Source organism: Cygnus olor, chromosome 2, assembly GCF_009769625.2.
Source record: "Cygnus olor isolate bCygOlo1 chromosome 2, bCygOlo1.pri.v2, whole genome shotgun sequence".
In the NCBI taxonomy this organism is placed as follows: domain Eukaryota; kingdom Metazoa; phylum Chordata; class Aves; order Anseriformes; family Anatidae; genus Cygnus; species Cygnus olor.
The window spans coordinates 125,096,955-125,109,789 of NC_049170.1; the positions used below are offsets into that span (position 1 = coordinate 125,096,955).

At 35.8% G+C, this 12,835-nt stretch overlaps 1 protein-coding gene across 1 annotated transcript in view; it reads left to right on the forward strand.

Annotated features, from left to right (window-relative positions):
* The window catches only part of LOC121064414 (phosphatidylinositol 3,4,5-trisphosphate-dependent Rac exchanger 2 protein), a 127,337-nt gene that overhangs the window by 80,783 nt on the left and 33,719 nt on the right, over positions 1–12,835 (forward strand). Inside the window, exons 32-33 of the mRNA XM_040545854.1 lie at positions 699–842; positions 5,519–5,633. Coding sequence (XP_040401788.1) covers positions 699–842; positions 5,519–5,633 — 259 coding nt within the window. The remainder of the gene's footprint in view (positions 1–698; positions 843–5,518; positions 5,634–12,835) is intronic.

Sequence of the window (12,835 nt, forward strand, 5' to 3'; positions counted from 1 at the left end):
CCTTGCATAATACGCAAAATGTATGCTGGGGGTTCTCTGTAATTGCAGAATGATACTGTTAGTTGCACTGAACTCTACAGAAATTGACATATTATGACATCTAGTTTCTCGAAGTATAATGTAGTGCATTCTTACAGTTTTTTATATTCTATCAAATTACAATTGTTTTCTCTGTTGAGTTCTGATTTTAATAATGCTTTAATGAGCATGCTGTTGAGTACTGTACTTTAACTTGTGCTCTATCCCACACAAATCTGAAGAGATGCTGACTCTGTGGAGAGGATAGCGGTATATGTCACACTGACCTTATACATCATGCACCCCAGGAAGGCATATGAAATATGGCTCTAGCCATCCTTCCAGTGGTTTCAAACCACGTGCTGCACATAGATGTTTCTTCAGATTTACAGAGAAATCAATGTAGGATGTTGCCAGCTTACATTATTTGCTTAGTATTTTTGCTGTCATTGACAGGCAGTCAAAGATGACAGCCACTGATTTATGTTGTTTTTCTACCTCCTGAAAATGGATAGGCCAAAAGTGACCGCAGCAGCACTGAGTAAAATGTAAAATACTGCACATACTCATTTTATGACTGGGGAGATTTTATCTAATCATGTGAATTTTGGGTGCAACAGTTTATGGGAAAGGACATGTCATTGATTTTAATGAAATAGTAACACTGACTTTATTCTTAGATGTTCCAATCACATACCAAGCAGAAGGAAGCCGGCAAACTCTGAAGGTTTATTTCTACCTTGATAGTTACCATTTTGAACAGCTTCCTCAAAGACTGAAGAATGGAGGGGGGTTTAAAATCCACCCAGTACTTTTTTCACAAGGTAACTTGATTTGTTATTTTTTTCCAATTCTTTCAAATAGTACTTAAATTTCTAAAGCACTACTTACTCTAATTTAAATCCTTTGTAACTATAAGCACATAATTCTTGTATTTAAATGAGTTGTTTAATATGGGCACTTATCGAGAATTTAGAATTAAACTGAATTTAAGAAATGATGAGTTTTGTGGTGAAAAATAGATATACAGATATGTATTTCTAATTTTATACTTGTTATATGATTCCAACACCAAAAAATGAATGCTCTTTCATCGGTATTGTTTTGTTCTTTTGGTTATTAGTGGATGATAGTCAGATCATGAAACTTGCTTTTTAAAGTATTTTGCAATCCAAATGCTGTAGTAACCTTTTCCTGTTACTTCAAATGTACAGATTAAATTATTATCCCCTGAGAATTATGTCTCTTTAAAATGTATTGAAGACTTAAATAACTTTTTCAGGCTTTTGTAGTTATGAGACTGCAAACATTACTGAAGTGATGAATGGTGGCACTGATGCTCAGACTGTTCATAAATTGCAGGCAGCCTGCATTAGCTCCAGTGCCATTACAGTCATCAAGAACATGGAATTTGATTCACTGAAATGGTAAATGCAAGATGCTGATTGCCTTGAGCTGCCGTTCATTTCAGAAGGAGCTGACGGTACTCTGTAACTTGCAAAAGGCTTCCAGGGTCCATACGGACCAGGCAGAAGACATACAAATGAAGATTTCAAGGAGGGTTGATAAGTTAGGAGGATGTAAAAGGAAATCATGAACAGTAAGATACATGAAGAGATAACAGAACTTACTGTAAATCTAACCCACATTTTTTTTTAATAAGATCCCTGAATCTTGACTTTTAAATAAACTAAAAAGGACAGACTTCAGTGGATTTCTTTTGAAGGGATTGAGTTCAGTCATAGAGGGAAATGAGAACAATGAGCATCAGTAATGTTTCTGGAAAGCAGACAAAGAGGCATATGGAAGAGAATAAAAAATACCTTGGTTCAGACAAAATCTTGGAAATACCTGTTCATTTAGATTCACAGGACTGGGGACAGGGATTCAGTGTGCTTGAGACTTTCTTCTGCAGATTTTTTTTCCTTTGTTTCTAGAGTGCCCAAAATATTTGTGTCCTAGTATTAGAAACTTTGCAGTGAGCTAAAGGAAAAGGGCAAAGATTCATTGAAGTGTCACATCTGTTTAATAATTTTCAGTAATGGGAAAGTCATCTTCTTTTTTTCTGATACCAGATTTCTTTAATTATCAACTGTCTTCCATCAAAATAGTCCATTAGAATCCAAGAATTAGAAGTCCTGGTAGATAAGAAGTTAAATCCTAGTGTTTAAATATATATATATTTTTCCCTTACTAATGAATGTATTGAGATTATTGTTTTTACTTCATTCCTGTGAGGTTTGGATGAGTTGCCATCAAACTAACTCAGTAGATCCCCATGTTTAACTGAAATTTATTAGCTTTGAGTATAGAAATCTTCTGCAAGTTCCCCTGTGAAGTCAATTCTTGCTTTCCAAGCTTAACACAGCTAAGCTATTTTCTGCCTAAAAAAATACAATGGTTTATGATGCTTTCAATTGAACATTTAGAAAATTGTGGTTGTGGAATAGTTTGTCAAGCGAACAAGCTAGTTTCTGTGTTGTTTTATTCTGTGTTGCATAGTTCCATGCCTAAAATTAAGCATGCCTATATATTTGCAGGATTGCGATTGCAGGCATTTTTATAGTTTTAGTGTTTATCCAGGCTATATTATGTATCTTTCCACTTGTAAGAATAGTTTTGTACAAACATATGCTTAAATCCATACATTCAAAAGGGTCCTGATTTACAGTATTTGGGGTCTGAGAATGTTGACAGCTCTTGGCATTCAGAATTCTCTGTTTACTACATTAGAATTGTGATCTCAGCAATAAATAAGCTTAATTAAAATATACTTTATTTAAAATTGAAATTCAATTTATTGAAAATTCCTCTTTAGTCTTTTGATAATATAAGCTCTTTTTTATGTTTTAGTTTTTCATAGAATAATTGAATAATTCAGGTTGAAAGAGACCTTGAGAGTTCTTGAGGTCCTGGAGGACCTGCTCACAGAAGGGTCAGCTGTGAGATCAGACCAGGTTGCTCAGGGTTTTTTCAAGTAAGATCTCTAAACAAGAACAGAGATCGAGCAACCACTTGGGGAGCGTGTTCCTCTATTTGCCCTTGTCATGAAAAAGTGTTTCCTTTCTATCCAGTTACAGCCTCTCTTGTTCCAATTTATGTCCATTGTCTCTTGTTCTGCAACCTTGCACCTTTGTAAAGAGCTTGGCACTGTCTTTTTCTTGACCTCCTCTTAACTAAGTCTAGGTAGGTGGCAGGTAGGTCACCAAAGCCATCGATTACAGGCTGAACAAGCTGAGGTTCCCTAGCCTCTCCTCATAAGGTTCCAGGCCATGACCGTCTTGGTGGCACTCTACTGAACTCTCTCCAGTTGATCAACAGCTTTCTTGTATCGTGGGGCCCAAAACTGGATGCGGTATTCGAGATGCTATCTAAAGAGTGCTAAGTAAAGTAAGGATAAGTACTTCTGTCAGTCTACTGACTATGGTTCTGTTAATACAACTCAGGATGCTCTTGCTCTTCTTTTTTTGCTAGGGCACTGCAGACTCATGTTGGGTTTGTTGACTCCCAGGTTCTTCTGAGGCTGTATGTTCCCAGATACAAGACTTGACATTTGTCTTGTTCCGTTTCACATTGTTCTTGTTGGGCAACTCCTCCAGCCTGTCTAGGTCCCCCTCTAGGTGGCCCTGCAATTGTGTATATACACTGCATCCCCCACTTTGGTTTCAGCTAAAAACGTGACAGAAGTGCACTTTGTCACCTCCTCTGGATCAGTGATGAAGATACTGAACAATATAGATCATTATGGTGTTCTGCTTGTTATGGCCCTCTTGGTGCAAAGCATGTCCCGTTACCTACTATACTTTAAGCCTTCCCATCCATCCATTTTTTTTCCATTCATTTGTCTGTGCATCCAGACCATAATATCCTAATATTGATTGAAGAATACTGTGGAATGCATGTTTCAGTTTGTAAGGAAAGCTTGCCTTACAAGAGAGCTTTCTAATATATTAGCTAGAAATGCATGAAATCCTTTAAAAAATGGGAGAGTTAGAGTGTACACTATGAGATTCCCTGCCAGCAACCATGAGCATGGCCCCCATAGTGCTGGTAGAAGCAGAACTCTGTGCCCCAGTCAGTCCTGAGAGACGACTGAGTTTCTCACATGGGTGATCTAACTGGATAAAATCAAGTTTATGCAGGTAAAACAAGACGTACAGATAATCAGCTCTAAGTGTGCAGTAACGTGGTATTAGAGAGTTCTGTGGATATTTCTGCATGGTTTGTTTTTGGTGTGGTAAAGCATCAAGGAAGTTAAGAAGTCTTTCTGTTGAAATTTAATATTTTTGCACAGAAGCAGAATTACAAGCTTTGAAAACACCGAAGGGGAGTGCAATTTGCATGTTCTTTCACACTGAATGAATTATGTATTAACTGGTCATATTAAGCAGTACAAGCAGAATTAATATTCTGTGTGCAGCTGAAGCTGTAAGACTGCAGAATGTTTCCATCGGAGATCTGCTTATTGCGTGCATTTTCCGATAGGGTGATGAATTCTTAGAATGAGTATGGATTATTAAAGTAGCAATGTTCCTAATTGTAAAATCTTTAATGGTCCTCCCCCAAACATGTATATCACCAAGAGCCTGTGTTTTATGTTATAATAAGGTTAATCTCTTAACAAGCTCTTGTTATATGAAGATCTTGATTTTTGAGGTTCAAATTTGTTTGAGACTTTTCAAACATTTGATGTGGCTTAGCTAAAGAAAAGATTGAACTTCCCCAAGTATCTAATTTAAAGGAGGGGTGGGGTGTTCTTGTTTTTTTGCTTGTTTGTTTTTGTTTGAAAAGTATTGTTGGGAAGAACATGCCAAAATGGAAGGTTGTGCATTCCTTTTTTGCTCCTTTTAATTTCTTTGTAATGGTTGTATGAGAAGGACAGTGACCTATGCTGGAAGTCTTTTTTTGGTTCCTGAATTCTTGTAGCAATATTCATCCTTGTTTTTTTCAAGTGGATACAACAAAGATGGACAAGGATTCCATCTATAGAGACATACCTGATCCCTGCAAAGGAGCTTATAGGGCAATTTCAGAGATCCAGAGAAATTTACTTTACTTAATCCAGAAGAAGACATTCAGATTATCAGTGGAAATATCTAGGGTTTTAAGTGCTCCATATCCCAAAATCAGGCTTCATAAGAAGTTTTTAGGTCTCCCTCCATGAAAGTATCTGCATATTAATCCTTTCTTTCTTCTACCGCTTTTTTTCAGTATATATATCAGAACTAAAAAACACATTTATATTCAAGGGGCAGGAGTACTTTAATTAGAACAACTATATTTTCCACAGGGCCAGAAATATAATTTTTCTTGTTAGTGAAATCTTAAGGAGATCTGTATGAATTCGATGACATATAAAAACAGGTCAGCAATCCATGGGGGTTACAGCTTCAAGGCTTAAAAGTAATAGACTAGTCTGTGAACAAAGCTACAAAGAAGGTGAATAATAAATGTTTAATACTGATTTTTCTCTTCTGTGTTCTTCTTTCTCTTTTCATAGCATTGGAAAGCATGGAAGGATATTACTACAGAGACAGTGTTTCAGTAGAAGAATTTCAAGCTCAGATAAATGCAGCATCACTAGAAAAAGTAAAGCAGTATAACCAGAAACTACGGTGGGTAATAAACCAACGTTCCTGAGATTACCTTACCAAGTTCAGCTTTTTGACCCAGTTTCTAAGATGCATATTTAAACTAAAGTGCATTGTATAGTGGTTGTTTTTGTTGCTTCATTGAAAAAGATCCAAGACTCATGGTTCTGACTTTTTTGATTTCTGCACTGTTAAGATTTCATTGAAAAAAAAAGTAAAATAATATTCTTTCCTAAATCATTTTCCTGTGAAAATTATAGCTGTAATTGCCTCAGGGTTGTTTTACTAATGCATATAACAACGGAAACATCTACATGATCACAACTGGTGTACCAGAATCTCTAAATACTATGATCCGACTTTTTGGATCATACTTACATGATTTCTACAGAATAGGACTTATAAAATAGTGCTGTTTCCCTCAAAGCTGAAAATGGTTTGTTACCAGTACTAATGGGAATAAGAACGTTTCTGGGTATTTGCATCAGCTTCAGGTATGGATTACAGAGTATGTACTTCCCAGTATATGTAACGATTATGCAGGTGTGTATTTTAGTAAATAATTAATTAAGAAGTTGCACATAAAGACAGAATTTCTGGTGTACTAATCTATTAGTTAGGAAGTAAAATAATGACGGTGTGTACCTAGACCACTCTTGCACCTCATTGTATCTGTAGAAAACACCTGTTTAAATATACTTATATACACGAATTGAAGAAAAATAGGTGTAAATGTAACATCACATCTTTTCACTTTTTAAATCCCTGAATTGGATGGAAATAGTACCATTTGGCTAGACATGTTAAAAACAACAGAGAATAGGAAATAAAAAGAGCTGAAGGACAGCAAAGAAAATGAAAGAGGAGGAAGGAGGATATTTCCTTATCCTATCTAAGTGTATCTAGGTGGGGACAAGCATACAAGTGAAAGTCTCAATATTATTTTTCCAATTCCTTTACCTGTTGATCGACTCCTGTCTTTGGGACATTTTCTTCATAGATTTTGCAAATATATTTCTCTAATATTTTATCAGAGCAGTGGACTTTCTAAATTCTGCTTTAATCCAAGCAATATTGTAGCAAAAGCAATTTTAAAGCCAGTTGTATTCAGTGAATAGTGTATATTTACTTTCTTTGATCCATCTGTGTCACTGCAATTCTATCCTAATGGCAAATGTAGTATTTATTTATTTATTCTGTTTTCCACTTTTTTTTGTTAGTCCTTACTGTTTAGAGAGAAAGAAAAAAAAAAAAAAAGGTTCCTCTTAAGTATTTATTTCACGAATTTTATGTGACAAGTTTTACAGAAAACTTTGGTCATGGCAGTGTTTGGCATAGGTGAACTAGCATTGGAAAGTTTTCCCTCAGATGTGCAAGGCAAAAATTTTTGTCTTTTTTTTTTTTTCTGTGAATAGGTCTGATTTGGCCCCCATAAAAATCCTAAAAATTCTTCCTGACATTGTTTCAGTGTTCCTTGACCCTGTTTACCATCATGTGTTCTGGTTAGGACCTTCACTCATTCTGTGGATCTAATGAGATACAGCACTGGTATTTTGACTCACAGGTATGACCAGTTGCTAACCTCCAAGGCCTAGTTTTGCTAAAAGATACTATGAAAAAGTTAGCATTCAACAAAAATTACCAATGGTAGCTCTGTCCAGTCTAAAGAACAGGAAAAATACGGATTTGTTACAGCCTTCTAATGTCTGATGAGAACATTCAGTAATTGATCTCTGCATTTGTTTTCTGGTGAGCTCTACCAGTTTCTTAAATGAGGCACAAGCAGCTTCAGGAATTCACTGACATAATGTGAAGAGAAAAGGAAAAACAGAAAAGCAGATGCTTTGTTCTTGTTCTGCCATTTGCTAGCCTGTGTAGGTGTTTGGACAGGAGAATCTAATAAAGTAACTACAGCAGCAAAAGCTATTAACATTTGGATAATTGCTCCAAAGAAAAACATAAAAGTGAAATTGAATACTCCCTGGAAACATATGCATATGCAATAACACTGGATTAAACTCTTCATGTGGAAGAAATCCTCTATGTAGAACCACCTAATCAGTAATTAAATAAGTCATTCAAGACACAATCCATAAAACGTTCTTTCTCTGTAGAAACAGAATACATTGCTGCTTCTGAAATGATTGTCTGATGACCATCTTACAATCTTTTCATTGATACAGCAGCAGAAAGCAAATGGGGAGCAACAACAGAGGAAAAAGTAGACTTGGTGGGAGAAGAGGAGGGGGACTAGTGGGAATGAATCCACTGGCTGGTCATGACATTGCAGCTGAATAATCCATTGATGAGAACTCTTAATGCAAGTTCAGCTTCTCTTATCGGTGACTAATTTGAATAATAGTATTTTCATATTGTGAACCAGAGGAGACCGTTTTGGTTGTGTATGTTCCCATTGGCAATGAAACGTTAGTCTGACTTGTGATGGACTCAAGTGGGACAATAAAATTAATAAATGTGAGGTACCCTTGCTTAGATAATTCGTAAATTGTAAGTCAAGACTTGTTAAGAATGAGTACATAAAACATTTTTGAGGAGTGCAATGCTTTTTTTTTTTTTGGGGGGGGGGGGGTGGAATTGACACTGATGAACACCTCAGAGTTCATTTACAAATTATTTATTTGAATGAATTAAGAGATACATTAGTAGATTTACAGTGGATTTCAAGAAGGATAGCATTTATCCTTCAAGTAAAAAAACCCTGAATCCTAGCTATTCTTGCAAAAATCATTAATTACTAAGGAACTGTGACCAGCTTTTCCACAGTATCAGAAGTGATATAATAAATCCAGGTGCAAAATTGTCCTTCTTGACACTCATTTGAGCAGTCATAAGAACTTGTCTTTGTGGTTCTTGCTTTGGGGCTTTGGAAAATACTACATCAACTACAAAATATTAATCACAAGATTATCATTTTCATGAAAATGCATGAAAGTTGAAAACCAGTTTTAGAATTTGTTACATACAGAATGAAGAGAACATTCTTCCACCTTCCGTAACTGACTAACCCCTAACTGTTTGAATCTAATGAATTATATAGGGGAATTTTCATTCTAAGGACAGCTAAGAGTTGAGTTTTTCTACAATTCCTGAGGCAACATCCCTTACCCCTGCAATATGTAGGAAGTCCTTTTTCTGAATATGATGTTATTTTAGAAACAAACCAGTTTATGAAATTTCTGAAACTGCAGGGAAATTTTCAGCATCTGGCCAATAATTATTCTTAATGGTGCTCGATTTCTTTTTCACAGTCAGCCAGATTGCATTTATTTTTATAGTTCACCTTTTCTGCTTCTCTGACACTCATAAAGAAAAAAGGTTATACTCAAACTGTATTTTCAAGTTACACTGATGCTGGTAAGTGCCAGCATTGTAAATTTAACCTTATTAAACTGTTTGCTAATGGGGAAACATGCAGTACAACCAAGTGAAAGTAATTAAGTCAGCAAAGATTTTTAAAGATCTTTATTACTGTGTGTTTGATAGCTCTACAGTTGTCTTCTAATTTAGAAGAGGACTGGAAAGAACCTGTGCATTTGACCTGTACAGAGGCTGATGTTAACTGGCTATGTTCTGCATTCTCCCGCCTCCTCTTGCTTTCCTCCATCTTTCTCCTTTGCTACTCCCTGTCATTCAAATAGCTTTTTTTCCATCTTGAATAAGTCGTTTTGCTTTTACAGATATGAGAGACCGTTTCTCTTCAGCAGGGAACAATGAACAATGGTATTTGAATTCTTAACTACAACACATGATGATAGGAATAATGATAATTCATGAATGCAATATAATTACTTGGAATGCTTGGTTGAGTTAAATCTTCTTCTGCACATCTTGAATCATACATGATTGTAAAAGCATGAGGGAAAACTTAATTTATCATTTTTGAAATATTACTCTTTTAAGAATTATTTAATTAAAATACATTATGTCCATTATACACTATATACACAATGTCCATTATATACACTATGAATATGATTTTTATATTTGGTAAAGGTCTCTTTCCTGCATGGTATGATTCATTATGGTATTTATTACTACATTGCATAGAAATAAGTCATATAGTCATTACTGGGACCAAAAGTTTGGTTACAATGCAGACCTGTTAGAAGCTGGGACAAACCTGACATAGAGGTCAGCTGAATGACCATAACTCAGCCAATCTTTGGACTGAGCAGTGGCTTTAAGATATAACCTTTAGTTGGATATGAGAACTGTTTTTACCCTTGGAAGAATCAGGTTTTGGATTAGCTTCCTAGAGTAAGTAAGATGGTTTTAGAATGGACATTGGTGAGTATAGGAATGAGAACCGAGAAAATGTTTGTTTGAGGTGTCAGAGGTTTGAGCTTGATGGCCTAGGATGGGCCTTCCAGTAGTAATGAAGCTTGCTCTTCCAGTCTTTCCTTCTTCATAAATATTTGACATTTTTTATCAGGCAGATCAGATTAATCTTTTCTTTCATTGTAAATGATCTTTTTGAGAAAAATGTGGGTCCCTCCTTCAGCTTTCTATTAAAATGTACTTTTCCACAGGTACTCTTGGTCAGCTTCGTAATCAGAAAAGTCCAGGAACATCTGTTCTTAAGAGCTTTTTCTGGGCCAGGTCTGTGCGCACGAGTGATGTATGTAAAAGATGGAAGGGATGCTGGGGGCACAGGTCATTCAGGGGGGTGCAGGGCCATGGCTATACCAACTATGTGAGGTGGCTGCAGTATGCTCCACAGCATGCTGTTGATACCAAGAGCAAACCATAGTGGAATTTAGGTGTCTTATCGCTATACTCATTTGGGTTCTGAATTGTCTATGCCGCTAATTTTTAGCTGATGAGAAATTAGTGCAATCATTGGCTATTAGATTAATAGGCATTTTATTGTGTCTTTAGCACCTATGCTTATATTTAGATATCTAAACGCTTTAGAGGTTTGGTTCCCAATAATATGGTGGCTTGAATTGGGAAGATTCAGAGAGGAATGATCAAGGGAATAGATGAAGGTGAGGTTCGGAGAGCTCTGCCTCCTTTTATTTTATCTTTTCTTTTATCCCCAGCATGGCACTTTCTTGTGACTTCGCTGACTATATGATGACCCAGTTCTTCACTCCAAAGATAAGATTGTGCTGCAGGAAAGGCAGCTGAGGATTGCTATCCATCCTCACCACTGGCGTGGGTGATAATTACCACTGTGTAGTAATTAACTCGCCTGTGCATCAACAGACAAAAAAGGCCTGAAAAAAGCATTCTTTCCTTCCTGCCTACCATTCTGTGTGATTTGGAACAATTCTTTGAAGTCAGCTGTGTCCAGCATTATTGGCAGCTACTTTTGTGGCCTGCTGTACAGCCATAGCAGAAGAAAAATTAAAGCAAGCAGTATAGGGAAAAGACCTTTTTTTCTTCTTTCCTTTATCCTATGTTGCTGCTCCCTTTGATATAATTTTAGGAGGTAAATGCAAGTCTGTTATACTAAGGAAGCAATTATAATCAGTGAATCTAATGACAAATGATTTAGCTAACTACCCTCATTACATTGAACATCTGATTACATTGAACGTAATATTTGTCATTTTAAAGTGTTTCATTTACAACATAACTTCAAACTGTTTCTCTTTCTAAAGCCTCCTGTACCTATTTTATGGCATAGGTTGCCTTCCGCAGAATGATGGCAAATTTAATTTAATCCTTTATTCAGGGATATCTTGTTATAATCCATGAGGTTTTAATATTGTTATTTTTGAATTCTTTTCTAAAGACAAGGAAACTATTTCTGCCCGTAGAATTTCTTTGAGCATGGAAAAAAATATGTCTGTGGAATATAACTTCTTTTTATTTATATGCGCATGTATATGCGCTCAGCAGCTTCTCAAGCTGCAGGCTTCTTGGCAAGATGATGTTTTCTGTATCCTGTATAATTTAGTCAAGGCAGAAAACAGACGTGATGGCACTCATGGCTTCAGGCTGAAGTAAAATTCTCTAATAGTTACTTTGGTAAAAATGACATAAAGGACATACCCACTTAGAGATAGTTAATTACAGTGAGAGAAAGGGGTTGTTTCTGGAACGAATTTACAGATCCATGCCTGCATTATCGCAAAGACAAGATCATATATCAAACCCTGTAAGTAATGCATTAAAGCCCATCGTAAAACTGGCAGATTTCTTCACCCCTGTTTCCAGTGCAGAACTTCTCCAAACCAAATTGCTCATGCAGTTAGGAAGCTTATGCTGTTTGTTGTCATCCCACTATTGTCCTTTGATTTTAGTCTTACTCTCCTTTCCCCCATGTTTATCTGATTTGCTCATTTACAATTTTCGTTATTGCCATCAAATTCAGAAATTAGTAACCTGAGCAGATTTACAGGTTTCAGAGAGTGATTCCATTAAAATATTCTCTTTTTAGTTCAGTGGGATATTTATGAAGTAGGTGAAATACTATTTTCTGGTTTTTAATACCAGGTATTTGGTATGTTGCATTGTGTTTAAAAATGCAACAGTAAAACTAGACTGCAATGCTATATACACTAATTTATCATGTAGTTTATATGACTATAAAAAGTGGAAATCTGATGCCTCTTAGAATTTTAAGACGTGGTTCTAAATGAACTAGATGTTTGTGGCTGAACTCTCTCTAAATGCAAAATCGTTATGAAGGAAAGATTGAAAATTAAGCATTCACTCTGAAGGACATAACAAGGAAATAATAGCTAAATTCGTCTCCTGACAAACATAATGAGAAACATTTTAGGTAGAACAGAAATTGAGATTCATTGCATCTAAGTGAAGCAAGACCAGAGTGAATAGAAAGATGCTGGACAAAGTAAATTAAATTGTCTTGCTGATCTAAAAGATATACCCAGCTGGCTTGAATTTAGATTTGTGTTTTTTTTCTCTTCCAGTTATATACTCTTTGTGTGAGTGTAAATTCATTGTATCTTCAGACTTTTGACAAAGTATGATCAGTATTTTTTATACATAGTGTTCTGAAATTGAAAATTATGTATCTTGACAGATTACACTAAAAAACCTCAATGACCCATACATACACTGAGTCTTTGCTCACTGAGGTGGACATCTTGTTCATTCTGTTTTCTTTATCCTCTGCAAATGTAGAGAAAGTATATCTACAGTGGTCAGAGGTAAAGCCTTTTCTTTCACTTCTGATTACTGATATGAATCCAAGACTACAGCTGTAATAGAAATGCTGACCATCCTATGAC